Source organism: Engystomops pustulosus, chromosome 5, assembly GCF_040894005.1.
Source record: "Engystomops pustulosus chromosome 5, aEngPut4.maternal, whole genome shotgun sequence".
In the NCBI taxonomy this organism is placed as follows: Eukaryota; Metazoa; Chordata; class Amphibia; order Anura; family Leptodactylidae; genus Engystomops; species Engystomops pustulosus.
Window position 1 is genome coordinate 132439823 of NC_092415.1, and position 16785 is coordinate 132456607.

At 41.1% G+C, this 16785-nt stretch overlaps 1 protein-coding gene across 4 annotated transcripts in view; it reads left to right on the top strand.

Annotated features, from left to right (window-relative positions):
* The window catches only part of SLC12A7 (solute carrier family 12 member 7), a 237382-nt gene that overhangs the window by 174018 nt on the left and 46579 nt on the right, over positions 1-16785 (top strand). For all 4 annotated transcript variants that reach the window (XM_072153070.1, XM_072153072.1, XM_072153071.1 and 1 more), the window contains 6 exons: positions 1567-1685; positions 5124-5222; positions 10791-10910; positions 11254-11358; positions 12969-13137; positions 13710-13905. In XM_072153070.1, coding sequence (XP_072009171.1) covers positions 1567-1685; positions 5124-5222; positions 10791-10910; positions 11254-11358; positions 12969-13137; positions 13710-13905 — 808 coding nt within the window. The remainder of the gene's footprint in view (positions 1-1566; positions 1686-5123; positions 5223-10790; positions 10911-11253; positions 11359-12968; positions 13138-13709; positions 13906-16785) is intronic.

Genomic DNA, 16785 nt, shown 5'->3' on the forward strand with positions numbered 1-16785 from the left:
AAGATCTCTGCTTACTGTCATTCTATATGTGGCTTCATTGTTTTCTTCCAGTGGATAAAAATAAGTGAATAGTGATGTCACACAGGTGTATGGCTCGTTATAACACACAACTGTGCTTGCTTTTGGTGATACTAACGAATTGTGCACCTGCGTTATATCACATGACTATGGACAGATTTCTATCTAGTGGAAGTAAACATAGAAGCTTTTTTACAGCAAGCAGAGAGGGGCCACAATAGTAGCATGAGATAAGAGGGGACCTACAGTAATAGTGGGAGATGAAGGGGGGCCACATTATGAGGAGATGAGGGTACCACAATATGAGGGGGTGTTGAGGGGGACCCATAACATGATGAGGAGATGAGAAGGGCACAATATGATGGGGAGTTGACAGGGAACCACAATATGTGTGGAATATGAGAGGAGGCACAAAATCAAGTTGAATATGGGGGAAAGATGGAGGTCACAATATAAGGTAGAGATGTGACCCACAATATGAGCATACACAATATATGGAAGAGATCTGAGAGGAGCCACAATATGAAGGAGAGATCAGGGGTGCCGCACTATAAAGGGAATATGAAATGGGTCACCTAACCCCTCTCCCTGTGCTGTATCAGGCGCTTGGATATGGTGACGGGTGGGCATACCCGGCTATTTGCAATGCGTTTCAAAAACCAATGCAAATGCATTCTTTCAGCCTGGGTTAAGTATTTAAGGAGGTAGGTATTAGTTCATAATACTTATTAATAAATTTATATTTTATAGACTCATTCTCTAGATTATGTTGGAATTGTGAATATTGTTTTATTTTACATCTGATTTTATATGGATAAATGCAAAACAAAAACCATATTAAAGGAAATCTACCATCAAAATGGACACTTACTCATAGATTCAGGCACTCTGACTGTGATAATTTTCTTCTATTTGTTATTCATGGTCTCCATCCTTCTAAAATAAACTTTTTAAAATGATGTTAATGAGCCAAAAAGAGCATTAACTGAGCCTTTTGATGCTCTGGCATCACTGTCTATTATACTGTTTCCTCCTACCCCTTGCTCTCCCAACATTTCACCCCTCCCTCTACTTGAAGTAATCTCATGGCAGTAGAGGAAGTTTCAGCATACAGTGGGAGGGGAAACTGACCCTTGCAAACTGTCTGTGAAGCTGCAGCGTTGAGGGGCTCATTAGCTTAATCTTAAAAGTTGATTTTAGAAAGAGGGAAGCCATGGATAATAGATAATAAAATAATGACCACAGTCATGGTGCTTGGATCTATGAGTAGATGTCCCTGGTTTAAAGTATCATGCTTCATTTTGATGGTACATACGTGGACAAAAATGAATAGACAAACATATAAAAAGTAAAAGTTATAAGACCATCTCCAAGCAGCTTGATGTTCCTGTGATTTCAGTTGTACATATTATTCAGAAATGTAAGATCTAAGGCACTGTAGCTTACCTCCCTGGGCATGGGCGTAGGAGGAAAATTGATAACAAATAAACCATAAAAACTACTAAAGAGATTAAAGGTGAAAAACAATATGGGATTTTTTTTCTTTAGGTGTTCGGTCATGGAAAAGCTAATGGAGAACCAACTTGGGCTTTGTTGTTGACTGCTGGTATTTGTGAAATTGGAATATTAATTGCTTCCTTGGACAGCGTTGCACCAATTCTTTCAATGTATGTATTTTGAGTTTTTATTTAGTAGATGAAGGGGTAATAATTACCAGTTAACATACCACAAAACTACACGTGGGGGGGGGGGGGGGGAATTTCACTTAAATTCTTTGAGGGGTATAATTTCCAATGTGAGGGACCTTGCTGGGGATGTTTGCCATTCTAGGGGCCCTGTGCTACAAATGTTTAGTGGTCTGTAAATGGCCAACAACCATATAGCACTCTTCCCATTCAAAGCCTAAGTTTGTGCCCATACAGGAGTTTGTGATCATATGTGGGTTATAGCTGTATTCAGGAGATACTGCTAACAAATTGTAGGGTTCTTTTTATCAAAAATTCCAAAATTCCAAAAATACTATTTTGAACCAAAACAATGTTTTATTGGAAATAATTTATTATTCCATTTTCAATTCCCAGTGTTATCTATGATATGTGGGGTCAAAATGCGCTTGATGACTTCTTTGAGGGCTGATGTTTCTAAAATCGGATCACTTATAGCGGGTTTACTATGTTCTGGTTTACAGAGGGGTTCTGAAAATGTCTTATGGTGTTTGGTTTTTGGATGGCTGATTTTGCTGGAACAGATATCAAATGGTGATCTTTCACCTTTCGTACCCAACCATGTGCCCGTACAGCAGTTGACACAACATCATGTGGGGTATTGATATGTTCAAGAGAAATTGAGTAACAACCTGTGGGTGTAATTTCTTCTACTGTTATATCCTGTAAAATAAGAATTTGTGGGGAAATCAATGTTTCATTGCAAAATATTACATATACCGTATATACTCGAGTATAAGCTGACCCGAGTATAAGCCGAAACCCCTAATTTTACCACCAAAAACTGGGAAAACCTATTGATCCGAGTATAAGCCGAGGGTGGGAAATGCATTGGTCACAGACCCCCCCAGTATATAGCCAACCAGCCCCCTATAGTATACAGCCAGCCCAGCTTGCCCCCAGCAGTATACAGCCAGCCCAGCCTGCCCCCAGTAGTATACAGCTTGCCCCCAGTAGTATACAGCTTGCCCCCAGTAGTATACAGCTTGCCCCCAGTAGTATACAGCCTGCCCCCAGTAGTATACAGGCTGCCCCTAGTAGTATACAGCTTGCCCCCAGTAATATAAACAGCACATTTTTTGTGCTGAATAAATTGGCTTATAAACGAGTATATACTGTATCTTTTCTATAATAATTTCTATGAAATACCTTTTGTGGTCAAAATATTCAATTTACTCCTTCATTCTTTTAGTGGTATCGTTCCAAAATGGAGTCATTTATTGGAGTTTCCAATGTTCTAGTATGAATGGAGCTCAGCAAATTCATTATGGTGTCTAAGAGCTGTTCCATCAAAATCTTCCCTAGCATTTTGTAAATGTGTACATTTTAGGACTAAATTGATTATTGAATAAAATGGAAATTTCTGGTTTTCACCTTCATTTTGTTCTAATTATTGTGAAACTTATGAAAGGTTAACAAACATAAAAAAATGTTTTGTATAGTTTGTGGGTAGATTTAAATGGGATGATTTATGGAGGTTGCTAAAATGTAAGCCTTTTCAGCTGTCTTTGAAACTTTCTTGCTCTCCCCAAAAAAAAAGAATTTGGAAACGCTCTTGAAAATTTCCAAACATACGGTACTTTTAAATTTGTTTGCCTTCATAAAATCCTGAAATAATCAAAGGATATTTAAACATTATACTTGCATAATGTATATGTTAAATCGTAATGTCAGTAACTACTTTTGGTGGTTTTACCATTTTGTATGCAATTTAAAAGAACATTTAAAATCTTAAATAAACAAAACACATATTGGTGCAACAATACGCCCTTGGATGTATAAAAGAATTGGAAATTTTTTACCACATAAACTGATATATGTAAGATTTGGAAATGTGGTTATATCTATAAGATCAAAAAAGGTGCCCTTAACCCTGTAACCATCCTATCTGCTTTCTACGTTGGTCATAAAGGGTACTTCTGATGCAATGCATCAGGTTCTGCTGGGGTGGGCTGTGTTATCAAGCCCAGCCCTGGCACTAATGCCCAGGATCGGAAAAGTCAAAAAATGGACAATGGAAATCAAATGTAATAACCAATTGAGGCCTGGTTTCAGAGTCACCCACTCTGTGGAAAAACACACTATAGGCTGATCCAATTTTGAAGTAATGTCTGTACAAGAAGCCAAAACAAGGCCAGTATGACCTGCCAGGATGGCATATCAATGCAAGCTTTGACAAGTAGGTTTTCTGTGTCTGTCAGTGTAGTCTCCAGAGGCTGGAGGGGCTACCATAGAGACAGGCCAGTACACCAGGAAATGTGGAGGGGCCCTGCGATGGCAACAACCCAGCAGCCTACCTCCGCCTTTGTGCAAGGAGGAATAAGAGGAGCACTGACAGAGCCTCGCAAAATGACCTCTAGCAGGCCACAAATGTGTGTGCAGAAATGGTTAGAAATCAACTCCATTCGGATGGAATGAGGGCTTGGCAAATTCGCCACTGGCGCCTTATACTCTTCACAGATGAAAGCAGGTTCACACTTAGCACAAGTGACAGATGGAGACTCTGGAGAGCAATCTACTGCCTGCAACATCCTTCAGCATGACTGGTTTGGTATTGGGGTCAGTAATGGTGTGGGGTGGCATTTCTTTGGAGTGCCACATAGCCCTCCATGTGCTTGCCAGAGGTAGCCCAACTGTCATTAGGTACCAAGATGAGATCCTTAGACCCCTTGTGAGACCATATGCTGGTGCATTTGGCCCTGGGTTCATCCTAATGCAGGACAATGCTAGATCTCATATGTATGGAGTGTGTCAGCAGTTCCTGCAAGATGAAGGCATTGAAGCTATGGACTGGCCTGCTTGTTTCCCAGACCTGAATCCGATTGAGTACATCTGGGATATCATGTCTCGCTCCATCCACCAACACCACAGATTGTCCAGGATTTGGAGAATGCTTTAATCCAGGCCTGGGGGAGAACCCTCAGGAGGCCATCCACAACTTTATCAGGAGCATGACGAGGCATTGTAGGGAGGTCATACAGGGACATGGAGGCCACACACAATACTGAGCCTCATCTTGACTTATTTTAAGGACATTAGATCAAAGTTGGATCAGCCTGTATGTGTTTTTCCACTTTAATTTTGTGGGTATCACCAAATTGAGGCATCAATTAACAAATAAATTTGATTTCCTTTGATTATTGTTTTGTGATTTTGTTGTCGGTACATTCAACTCTGTACAGAACAAAGTATTCAATGAGAATATTTCATTCATTCAGATCTAGGATGTTTTAAATGAGTGTTTCTTTTTAACTGTGTGTGTGAATATATATCTATAGATATCAATATATATCACACTCATAATTAGAGATGTTCGATTCCAATAATATTGAAAAATTCGATTTTCTGTTTTTAAAAGTTAATATATTGTGTCTTCCTTAGGTTCTTTCTGATGTGTTACATGTTTGTTAACTTGGCTTGTGCCCTGCAAACTTTATTAAGAACTCCAAATTGGAGACCACGGTTTAAATACTATCATTGGTAAGTGTTTATACCAAGTATATTTATTTTTATATCATGTCATCATTTTATTTATCATCATTTATAACTTTTTAGTGGGCTCTTCTAGGTCCTTTGTGGTATGTTTCATACCATATAGTATGTCTAGTGTTGGTTATGAGTTGAAATACCAACTTTCCAGTGCCAACTCATTTCAGCATTGCCACAAGACGACTATAGCACATGCAATTACTACCTACCATATGCAAAATTTATTTGTTTCTTTGTATAATCACTTCAGTAGCAGTGGTCATATCCAAGAACAGCTGTGGTCTAAGAGACCACGCGTCTACATTTATAAGAAATTGTCTTCATATGGGTACTTATATGGCAGGTGAATTTTATTAATTTTGAGTGTCCAGTTGGGAATACCCCTTTAAGTGTGCATATTAAAGTTTCAGTTTAAAGAATCTAGCTAACCCCAGTTTTAAAATTACATTAGAATTCACTGCTCAAAAAATTAAACAAGCACTTAGACAACAAAATGTAAATTCAAGTCAATCACATTTCTTTGAAATCCACATGTTATGAATTAACTTTGGTTACGAATCCATTTTTCCCGCTGTTTTGCAAATAAAACGGACAACTTTTAGAAATGAATAGGCCAATTAGTAAGACAACTTTTTCTCTGTTCCATTTCTTTGTCCTTATCCTTACTGCTGTTAGTTTGGTCAATTTTGCATTTTGTCATTGCTCTCACACCTAGAGGTAGCTTGAGGCGGTGTCTACAACCCACAGAAGTTGCTTAGGTAATGCTGCTTATTCAGGATGGCACATACATGTGAGGTGTGACAACCTAGATGTGATTCCCCCAAATCAAACACTATTATAAACCGTTTTATACCGTGCAATATTATTGGGACTTGCAATATTATTCGGCCCCTTTACTTTCGGTGCAGCAAACTCACTGCAGATCCAATGTCAGCCTAAATGACTGATGATGATAAATATAATCCACCTGTATGTAATCAATTCTCAGCATAAATGCACGTGCTCTGTGATAGTCTCAGGGTTCTGTTTAAAGCGCAGAGAGCATCATGAAGATGAAGGAACACACCAGGCAGGTCTGTGATACTGTTGTGGAGAAGTTTAAAGCTGGATTTTGATACAAAAAGATTTCACAAACTTTATACATGCCAAGGAGCAATGTGCAAGCGATCATATTGAAATGAAAGGAGTATCAGACCACTACAAATCTACCAAGACCCGGTTGTCTCTCTAAACCAGGGGTCTCAAACTCTTTTTACCTGGGGGCAGCTGGAGGTAGATTCTGGGTAAGGCTGGGCCGCATCAAGTTTTCCACACAAAATGCGCTTACAAAATATCATTATTCAGATTCAAATGTCATGGCGTCTCCCAGCGCAAGGAAAGCCCCGAGCTGGGAGACGTGTTTTCTCTATGAACGCGTCCTGTGCACCGAGGGGTCCCAAGCTCCTACCGCACTGAGCCCAGTCAGGGACACTCCATCCCCCCTCCTCCCCCGGTACTTGCCTCCCCGTGTCCCTCCCATCGAAGAAGATGAAGTCGCCGCTCTGACCTGCACCAAGTGGGTTCAGAGCGGCGACTTCATCTTCTTCAAGTACCGGAGGGAAGGGGATTAACCGGTTACGGGCCCTTTACTGTTTTTTCATGTCCATTTTTCACTCCCCACCTTCAAAAATCTATAACTTTTTTATTTTTACACGTAAAGAGCTGTGTGACGGCTTGTTTTCTGCGTAACAAATTGCACTTCATAGTGATGGTATTAAATATTACATGCCATGTACTCGGAAGGGGGAAAAAAATTCCAAATGCAATGAAAATGCATTTGCGCCATTTTCTTGTGGGCTTGGATATTACGTCTTTCACTGAGCGCCCCAAATGACATGTCTACTTTATTCTTTGGGTTGGTACGATTAAGGGGATACCAAATTTGTATAGGTTTTATAATGTTTTCATACATTTACAAAAATTAAAACCTGTACAAAAATTATTTTTTTGATTTTGCCAACTTCTGGCGCTAATAACTTTTTTATACTTTGTTGTATGGAGCTGTGGGTGGTGTCATTTTTGGGGAAATTTGATAATATTTTCAATGATATCATTTTTAGGACTGTTCGACCTTTTGATCACTTTTTATAGATTTTTTTATATTTTTTAAAATGGCAAAAAAGTGCCATTTTCGACTTTGGGCGCTATTTTCCGTTACGGGGTTAAACGCATTGTAAAAAACGTTATCATATTTTGATAGATCGGGCATTTTCGGACGCGTCGATACCTGATGTGTTTATGATTTTTACTGTTTATTTATATTTATGTCAGTTCTAGGGAAAGGGGGGTGATTTGAAATTTAATGTTTTTTTATTATAATTTTTTTTTTTTAAACTTTTTTTTATTTTTATTTATACTATTTTTCAGACTCCCTAGGGTACTTTAACATTGTAATGAAGGGGTTAAAACGAAATAGCCTCGGGTCTTCGAAAGACCCGAGGCTACCATGGAGACGGATCGCTGCCCCTGGGGGAGCGGCGATCCCAGGTAAGATGGCGGCGCCCATGCGTCGCTATCTTTTTGAGGCTGCCGGCAGCCATCGCTGTGATACCGGTAAGCCTTTGCTGCAATATGCAGCAAAGACTTACCGGCTATGGAGAGGGCTCAGCCTGTGAGCCCTCTCCATGCAGCGCGACCCGACCGCCGCCGTGAATACACGGCGGGCGATGCTTTTCCAGGTGGGGGCCGCAAAATATTGTCCCGCGGGACCGAGTTTGAGACCCCTGCTCTAAACTATCATCTCAAACAAGGAGAAGACTGATCAGAGATGCAGCCAAAGAGGTCCATATTCACTCTGGATGGTGGGAGAGTCTGTTCATAGGACAACAATCAGTCATAAACTGCACAAATATGGCTTTTATGGAATATTTCCATAAAAAGCCTTGTTTAAAGTCTGCCACAAGCCACCAAACATGTGGAAGAATGTGCTCTGGTCAGATGAAACCAAAATCAAACTTTTTGGCCACAATGCCAAATGATATGTTTGGCGTAAAAGCAACACAGCTCATCACCCTGAACACACCATCCCCACTGTCACACAAAGTGGTGGCAGCATCATGGTTTGGGCCTGCTTTTCTTCAGCAGAGACAGGGAAGATGGTTAAAATTGATTGGAAAATTAAGGCAAATACACAACCATTCTGGAAGAAAACCTGCTGGAGTCTGGAAAAGACCTGAGACTGGGATGGAGATTTATCTTTCAACAAGACAATGATCCCAAACATAAAGCGAAATCTACAATGGAATGGTTCAAAAATAAACGTATCCAGGTCTTAGAATGGCCAAGTCAAAGTCCAGACCTGAATCCAATTTGTGGAAGGAGCCGAAAACTGCTGTTCACAAACGCTCTCCATCCAACCACGCTGAGCTTGAGCTGTTTTCCAAGGAAGAATGGGTAAAATTTTTAGTCTCTATATGTGCAAAACTGATAAGAGACATACCCAAAGCAACTTGCAACTCTATTTGCAGCAAATGGTGTTGATACAAAGGGGGCTGAATAATATTGCATACCCCACTTTTCAGCTTATTATTTTTTACAAAAGTTCAAAATGAATGAATAAATAAATTCCACTTCACAATTGTGTCACACTTGTTGATTCTTCACCAGAAAATTACAATTTTATATATTTATGTTTAAAGCTTGAAATGTTGCAAAAGGGGTGCAAATATTTTCACTGTACTTTGCACTGTATTTCATGCTTTTGATGCAGAGTAAGACTCAAGTGAACAAGACCTGTCTATATCTCCTATTATTCTCTAATGTGGCTGTAGTGTATCAGCAGTTCCTGCTTGATTAAGGCATTAATCTTATAGATTTCCCTGCCCTCAGACTTGAATCCAATCAACCACATCTTAAACATCATGTCTAATTCCATGCCACATTGCACCACAGACTGTCCAGGAGTTGACTGATTGTTTATCCCAGGTCAAAGAGGAGGTCCCTCATGAGAACATCTGCCTCCTCATTTGGGGCATACCCAGGTGTTGTAAGGAGGTCATACAGGCACGTGGAGTTCACACAAACTACAGAGCTTCATTTCCTTGTCTTGAGGCATTTCAACCGCAGTTGGGTCAGCCTGAAATGTTATTTTCCACTATTATTTTGAGTATCTTTCCAAATCTAGACCTCCATAGGATATTAACTTTTAATTTTTATTGCTCCCACTATAAAATGAAAAAAGAATTGCAACTGGAATATTTTATTAATTGAGATCTAGGATGTTGTATTTTAGCATTTCCTTGATATTTTTAAGCAGTGTACTTGCCTAGAGGCCCCAAACCTTTGGGAGCCTATATGACATTTATATGTAAATAAATATATTTAACCCCTTAGCGACACGGCCTTTAAAGGCTCTAGTGAACAGGGCATTTTAGCAAAACATAATGAAAGCCTAAAGATTAAATTACATATATACATACAAAAAATGTGCTGAAAAACCCTAACTCCGCTTATATTTGAGTCAAGGAAAAAAGCAAAAGTGAACTCAACTTCTAACGCTCCCCGGCATCCATCGCGGCTCCGACATCGGGTCCTGGTCCGTCACAGTCTTCGTGACTTCAGCCGCATCGGCACACACTATGACCTCATGGTGCCTGGGACCGGGAGGGGCTGGGAGGCTATATACTCGAGGGGGCAGGCAGGCGGGTTATATACTTGAGGGGGCAGGCAAGCGGGCTATATACTTGAGGGGACAGGCAGGCTATATTCTCCAGGGGACAGGCAGGCTATATACTTGAGGGGGCAGGCAGGCGGGCTATATACTTGAGGGTGCAGGCGGGCTATATACTTGAGGGGGGCAGTCAGGATATATACATGAGGGGGCTGGAAGGCTATATACTACAGGGGCTGGCTGGCTATATATTACAGGGGACTGGCAGACTATATACTCCAGGAGGCTGGCAGGCTATATCCTGGGGGGCTGTGACCAATGCATTTCCCACCCTCAGCTTATACTCAAGTCAATTGGTTTTTCCCATTTTTTTTGTGTCAAAATTAGGGGTCTCGGCTTATACTCGAGTATATACAGTAACTCAAAATGAGCATTATTAAGGAATTCTTTTTGTTTCTAAAGTCTAAAGACGTCTATAGTAGGTGGTGAGTCCGTGATTTAAATGATAAATTATACATTGTGGACCAGGTTTTCATTTGGTCTGAAATAAATAGATTAAAAAATTGTTAATTGAGACATGTGTATCCTAAAGTGGTGGTAGTGAAATCTACAAGATGTGTCAGAAATAATAAGATTAGTAGAACACCATTACCATTGTAACGATGTACTCCCACAATTTTATTGCATTAAATAAATAATTTCTAATTAATATACATTAAACTGCAGTTTCTGAATGAAAACTGAAGAGGAATAAAAACTTAACTTGACTACATCTTGTCCACCTTCCATCATTTTGGGACACAGCTCATGATTACACAGTTCACAGAATATATGACTCAATAACTTCAACTTCAAGATTATAAGAACTTTAGGATGATAAAAGACTATAACTAAACTGGTTTGCTTTTCAGGACACTTTCATTTGTGGGGATGAGCTTATGCCTGGCTTTGATGTTCATATGTTCATGGTATTATGCGTTAGTTGCTATGCTAATAGCAGGATGTATTTATAAGTATATTGAATATAGAGGGTAAGTCAACAAAACAAGCTTTATCTTTTCCATTCTACTGTCTAAAATGCCTTTTATTTTAGGAAAATATTTTATTCTATTATATTCTAAATATTTTGTACATGGTTCTTATTAAGTAACTCTCCAGTTTCTTTCAGTGTGGCTGCAGACTAGTAAACTACTGTTATTTCTGGTATAATGTACAAGGGAACAGATTTTGGTATTGTAATAGTGAAGGGGGGGGGGGGTTTATCATGGCTAGCACACCAGTTTTCTCTTAGTAAAAGGAGCCAGCTCTTCATTAATTCCTCTGTTGCAATAAAAGCATCAATATGTAAACTTTGTATCTGTATATTTAATCTAGGGCAGAAAAAGAATGGGGCGATGGAATCAGGGGATTGTCCTTAAACGCTGCTCGATATGCTTTGCTTAGAGTTGAACATGGTGCAACACATACAAAAAACTGGAGGTATGTCTAATTTTAGTTTACTTAATACTGTGTCTTATATTGGTGCTTAATATGTATCTTGAGGTAACTACATCTACCGTAATAATGTATGGAGGAACTTTTGAGGCCCTAGGCAGACTGCAAGCCAAGTCACTATTCAGTAACTATTATATATATTCCTTATTTAAGGTTTTAGGCCAGGGATGAGCAACATTTATTGGTCCAAGGGCCATACTGTCATACTAATCAACTTTAAGGGGCCGCATGAGTAACCAAAATGCTGATCCAGAAATGAAATGCAGAGTACAGCAATAAATACCACCCCTGTATATACACATACTGTATTCAGAGCATAAAATAATAGAGCACACAGTAGGCTTAAAATACAGGAGACTCCCAGAGCATAAATCTACCAATACTAGAGACTCCCCGAGCAGATAAGAATACTGCAGACCCCAGATAATAATAATGGAAGCCCCAAGAGCAGGCTAGCAATACCCCAGACCCCAGTGCAGACAATAATAGAGGCCAAAGAAGACAATATTGGAGACCCCCGGTGCAGACAATAATATTGGAGACCCGATAGCAGACATTAATACTGGAGACCCCATATTAGACAATACTGGAGAACCCTAGAGCTTAAAACTAAGAATTCTGGAGACCCCAGAGCATACAACAAAAAAATTCAGATTTCCTGACTCCACACTGCAGCTTCTTATCTATTCTATGTGCCACTCTGCTCTGTGTTCCCTGCAGGTTGTATGCAGTGCAGGACCCAGAGCAGAACTGTACCAGAAGCAGAAGATCTGGGAGTAATAAATTACACAAATCCTATCAGAGAAAAATGGACCTATACCAAGACATAGAAAGGCAAATGCAATAAGATAGCAGGGCACACATCAGTATACAACCATCCACTCAAAGAACTAACATTACCGATAAGGAGAAAACAAATTGAGCACTAATGGTAATAGTAAAACCACAATTTTATTAAATGTGATTAAAAAATAACGTATGACAAACTTGGTAGTTACATAGCAAGCATATATGGGTGCCGGGCAGCAGCACGTTCAGTAAGCTATGAATATGTCAATATATAATAGGCAAAGGTCATAGAGCTGAACATGAGATGAAGTAGTGTCAAAACATCAAACATTAATAATGCACACGAACCGTAGAACATAGTGGTATATACCTTAGATCCAGTAACAGTAAAGTGCATTAGGAAGACACTGCCCTTCCAATAGAATGACAGAAAGCAGAGATCTAGAAAACCATTGGTACAGAAAGTATATTGGAAAATTATATAACTTTTCATTATACAAACAATTACATTCATTTGCCGAAATGGGAATACCCCTTTGAAGACTCTGAGAGGCTCCAGGCCTTAATCTAATCATCTAAATGCCTCCATGGTATTCGTATTTAATTTAATTACATTGTGCTTGTATTTAATGCTAATCAGCATGAAGTAGGAGGCATAAGGAAGAGTTGAAGACTACACAGTGAAACTAAAGTGTTATTAAACTGCCTAGAAGATGCCTATGATATTGCGGCTGAAGCCATTTTTTTTCTTTTTCTCCTAAATAAATAATTGACTTAGGCCTCTTTTTGATCTTTCTTTATTTCAGACCACAGATTTTGGTGTTGGTAAACCTGGATTCTGAGCAGAATGTGAAGCATCCTAGACTTCTTTCGCTCACTACCCAACTGAAGGCTGGCAAAGGATTAACGATTGTTGGTTCTGTGCTGCAAGGGACTTTCCTAGATAAACATGTAGAAGCACAGAAAGGTGAAGAAGTAAGTACATTAATCCTAAGATTTGAACTAATTAGAACTACAGTAGGTTTTTTGTTTAGAACTTAAATCTAACCTATCGCCAACGACCCCCCAACCCACCTCGCAAACCAAACAAACTACTGTTTAGATGCCAGCATTCTAAAAACACTTTTATTGATGTCCTGGTGGCAAGGATCTGCAGTCAAGTATACAGTCAGGCTACCTCATCTCCTCAATGACCCTGACACTGCTGACCTGGCTGAAGAAAATTCCTGAGAGAGGGGTGTGGAGGAGGTGAGAGAGATAGTGGCTTTGTTTGACTCCGCTCTTCACGTCATTAACCACTCCCACGGGAAGGAAGGGGTTGTGAGAAACTCTGGCTGTTTGAAGAGAAATCAACCCCCCCCCCCACCCACCCACCTTCCGCAGGAACTCTATTCACCCATGTTAGCAGTGGCAGCGTCAGTAAGAACAGCAGAGTCACTTTTCTCTAATCTTTTAGTTTCTATAGGTTAATTTATCTGGTTATAAGGTATTTTAATTGGAAGTGCCCTTTAACTTTAGTACATCATTTTGTTCTGTTTCTATTGTAGAATATAAAAGCGTTAATGACTACAGAGAAGACAAAAGGATTTTGTCAGCTAGTTGTGTCACCCAGTGTACGTGATGGAATTTCACACTTGATCCAATCAGCTGGTCTTGGGGCCATGAAGCACAACACTGTATTAATGGCTTGGCCACACTCATGGAAGCAGCCAACCGATCCCTATAGCTGGAAAACTTTTGTTGGTGGGTTTTGTCTTCTTTTTTATTGTATCCTGAGTTTAGAACCAAAAAGATTTAGAATTTCTTAAATCCACTGTCAAAATGGATATTATACAATCTTGTAAAACCAACAAAATTGTATTCTTTGGCTGGAAGCTGAAATAATTACTACTGATTTAACTTAATTTGCTGTTAGTTTTTAACACTATCTATTGTTAATGATTTAAAGAGAACCTGTCAGAGCGATTGGGACACTAAACCACCCTGCTTATGGAACAGTGGTTTAGTGTCCCAAATCGCCCTGTTTGATTTTAAAGCATTTAGGGGGAAAAGAAAACCCCACAAAACTTAAAGGGAACCTACCACCACAAATCTACCTATAAAGGTAGATCGGGTGGTAGGTGGATCAATGGGACGTGAAGATAGCCCTTTTAAGGGCTAATCCTCACGTCCCCACACTTTTATGTTAACTTTTATTAAACTTGTATGCAAATTTACTTATGCGGCTACTGGGGCGTGGAGTAGCCGCATCTGAGGTTACACGAGGCGGCTACTCCACGCCCCAGTTGCCTCTTTTCCCCTCCTACTCACCATCTTCGGTCACCGCTCCAAAACAGGCGCGGGCCTGCTCTTCTGCGCATGTGCAGACGACAGGATCGCCAGACGAGGGCGCGCGCGGCCATGTTTTCTTCTAGCAGTCGCATAGTATGACGCAGCCGCTGCTGACGTCATCGTATGCACGGCCACAAAGAAAATATGGCCGCGTCCATGACAGAAGCAAGAAGAAAGAAGAGGAGCCGCGGAGAAGAAAGAAGACGGAACACGCTGACATCGGGGACATCAGTAAGCCGCGCTGACATCAGAGGGTGAGTATATAAGTTTATTTTTTTAAGGGCTGTGGGGGCAGGCTGGCTGTATACTACTAGGGGCTTGCTGTATTCTACTAGGGGCTTGCTGTATTCTACTAGGGCAGGGGTCAGGAACCTTTTTGGCTGAGAGAGCCATGAACGCCACATATTTTAAAATGTAATTCTGCGAGAGCCATACAATATGCACATGCATCCAAGTAGATAGGTAGCCACGGCACATGTCTCTCAGTAGATAGGTTGCCACAGCACATGCACCCAAATAGACAGCTAGCCCCAGCACATGCCCCCCAGTAGATTGGTAGTCACAGCACATGCTCCCCAGTAGATAGGTAGCCACAGCACATGCTCCGCAATAGATAGGTATCCACAGCACATGCCCAAGGTAGAAAGGTAGTCATAGCACATGCCCCCAGTAGATAGGTAGCCAGAGCAAATACCTCCCAGTAGACAGGTAGCCCCATCACATGCCCCCAGGCCCCAGTAGATAGGTAGTCACAGCACATGCCTCCCAGTAGATGGGTAGCCACAGCACATGCTTCCCCAGTAGATATCTAGTGCCAGCACATAATTGCTCCCAGTAGATAGGTAGCTCCAGCACACGCCCCCATTAGATAGGTAGTCACAGCAAAAAAAAAAAAAAAAGGGAATACTCACCTACCTGCTTTCCCTTCAGCATCTTCTCATAACTCCACGCTCTTCTCTATGACCCAGACGCCACTGCCATTTTTGCTTAGGCAATGGCACCTGGATGCGGCTCTACTCTATGACACAGGTGCTGTCACCTAAGCAATGGTGCGGCAATGGCACCTTGGTCACTGAAAGGACGCATGGAGTGGAAACATCCCTGCCTGCATCCAGAGATCAGCACTGTGTGTCTTAGATGTACACACTGCCAATCGCTATTTAACAATGATTTGTCTGAGAGCCAGATGCAGCCATCAAAAGAGCCACATATGGCTCCCGAGCCATAGGTTCCCTACCCCTGTACTAGGGGCTTGCTGTATTCTACTAGGGGCTTGCTGTATACTACTAGGGGCTTGCTGTATACTACTAGGGGCTTGCTGTATACTACTAGGGGCTTGCTGTATACTACTAGGGGCTGCTGTATACTACATGGGGGCTGGCAGGCTGTATACTACTGGGGGCTGGCTGGCAGGCTGTATACTACAGGGGCTGCTGTATACTACATGGAGGCTGACTGTCTGTATACTACTAGGGGCTGGCTGTCTGTATACTACTAGGGGCTGGCTGTCTGTATACTACTAGGGGCTGGCAGGCTGTATACTACTAGGGGCTGCTGTATACTACATGGGGGCTGGCAGGCTGTATACTACTGGGGGGGGGGGGGTTGACCAATGCATTTGCCACCCTCAGCTTATACTCGAGTCAGTAGTTTTTCCCAGTTTTTGGTGGTAAAATTAGGGGTCTCGGCTTACACTCGGGTCGGTTTATACTCGAGTACATACGGTAACTTAAAAATTGTGTCACAAGCCAAGCACTTACGTGAACCGGGAGGAAGATGGTGAACTCCGGCAGATCTGATCAGGGAAGCGACACATTCAGAATGTCAGGCGCACAATGTAAGTGAATCGCGGCACAGTGCATTGTCGTCGGACAATGCACTTTCAGGATCTCCTCTGGACCGGGTAAGTGTGCCCCAATATGATTTGCTGTAGATATTTGCTTGAAATTGCATCAGATCAGGTGAAACAAAACAGTTAAAGGGAACCTGTCATCAGAAACTGGCCTAAAAACTACCAGTATGTTGTCTAGCAGCTATACACCTTACATATCATGTTTCTTTCATAGCCCAGAAAGGTTCCATCACCCAGAAATTCATATTTGAAGTAAAATGTAAACTGGTAGTAAAGTCAAGGCGGAGAGTGAAGCCAAGCTCTCCATGCCTCTGAACACCTCCTTCCATGACTTGCATCATGCGCCAGGAGATCTGTTTTGTGATTTCTCTGGGTGCTGGACCATCAGTCACAGTGACAGGGGCATTCTGAGACCAGAAAAGCTTGAATTCAGAGTTAAA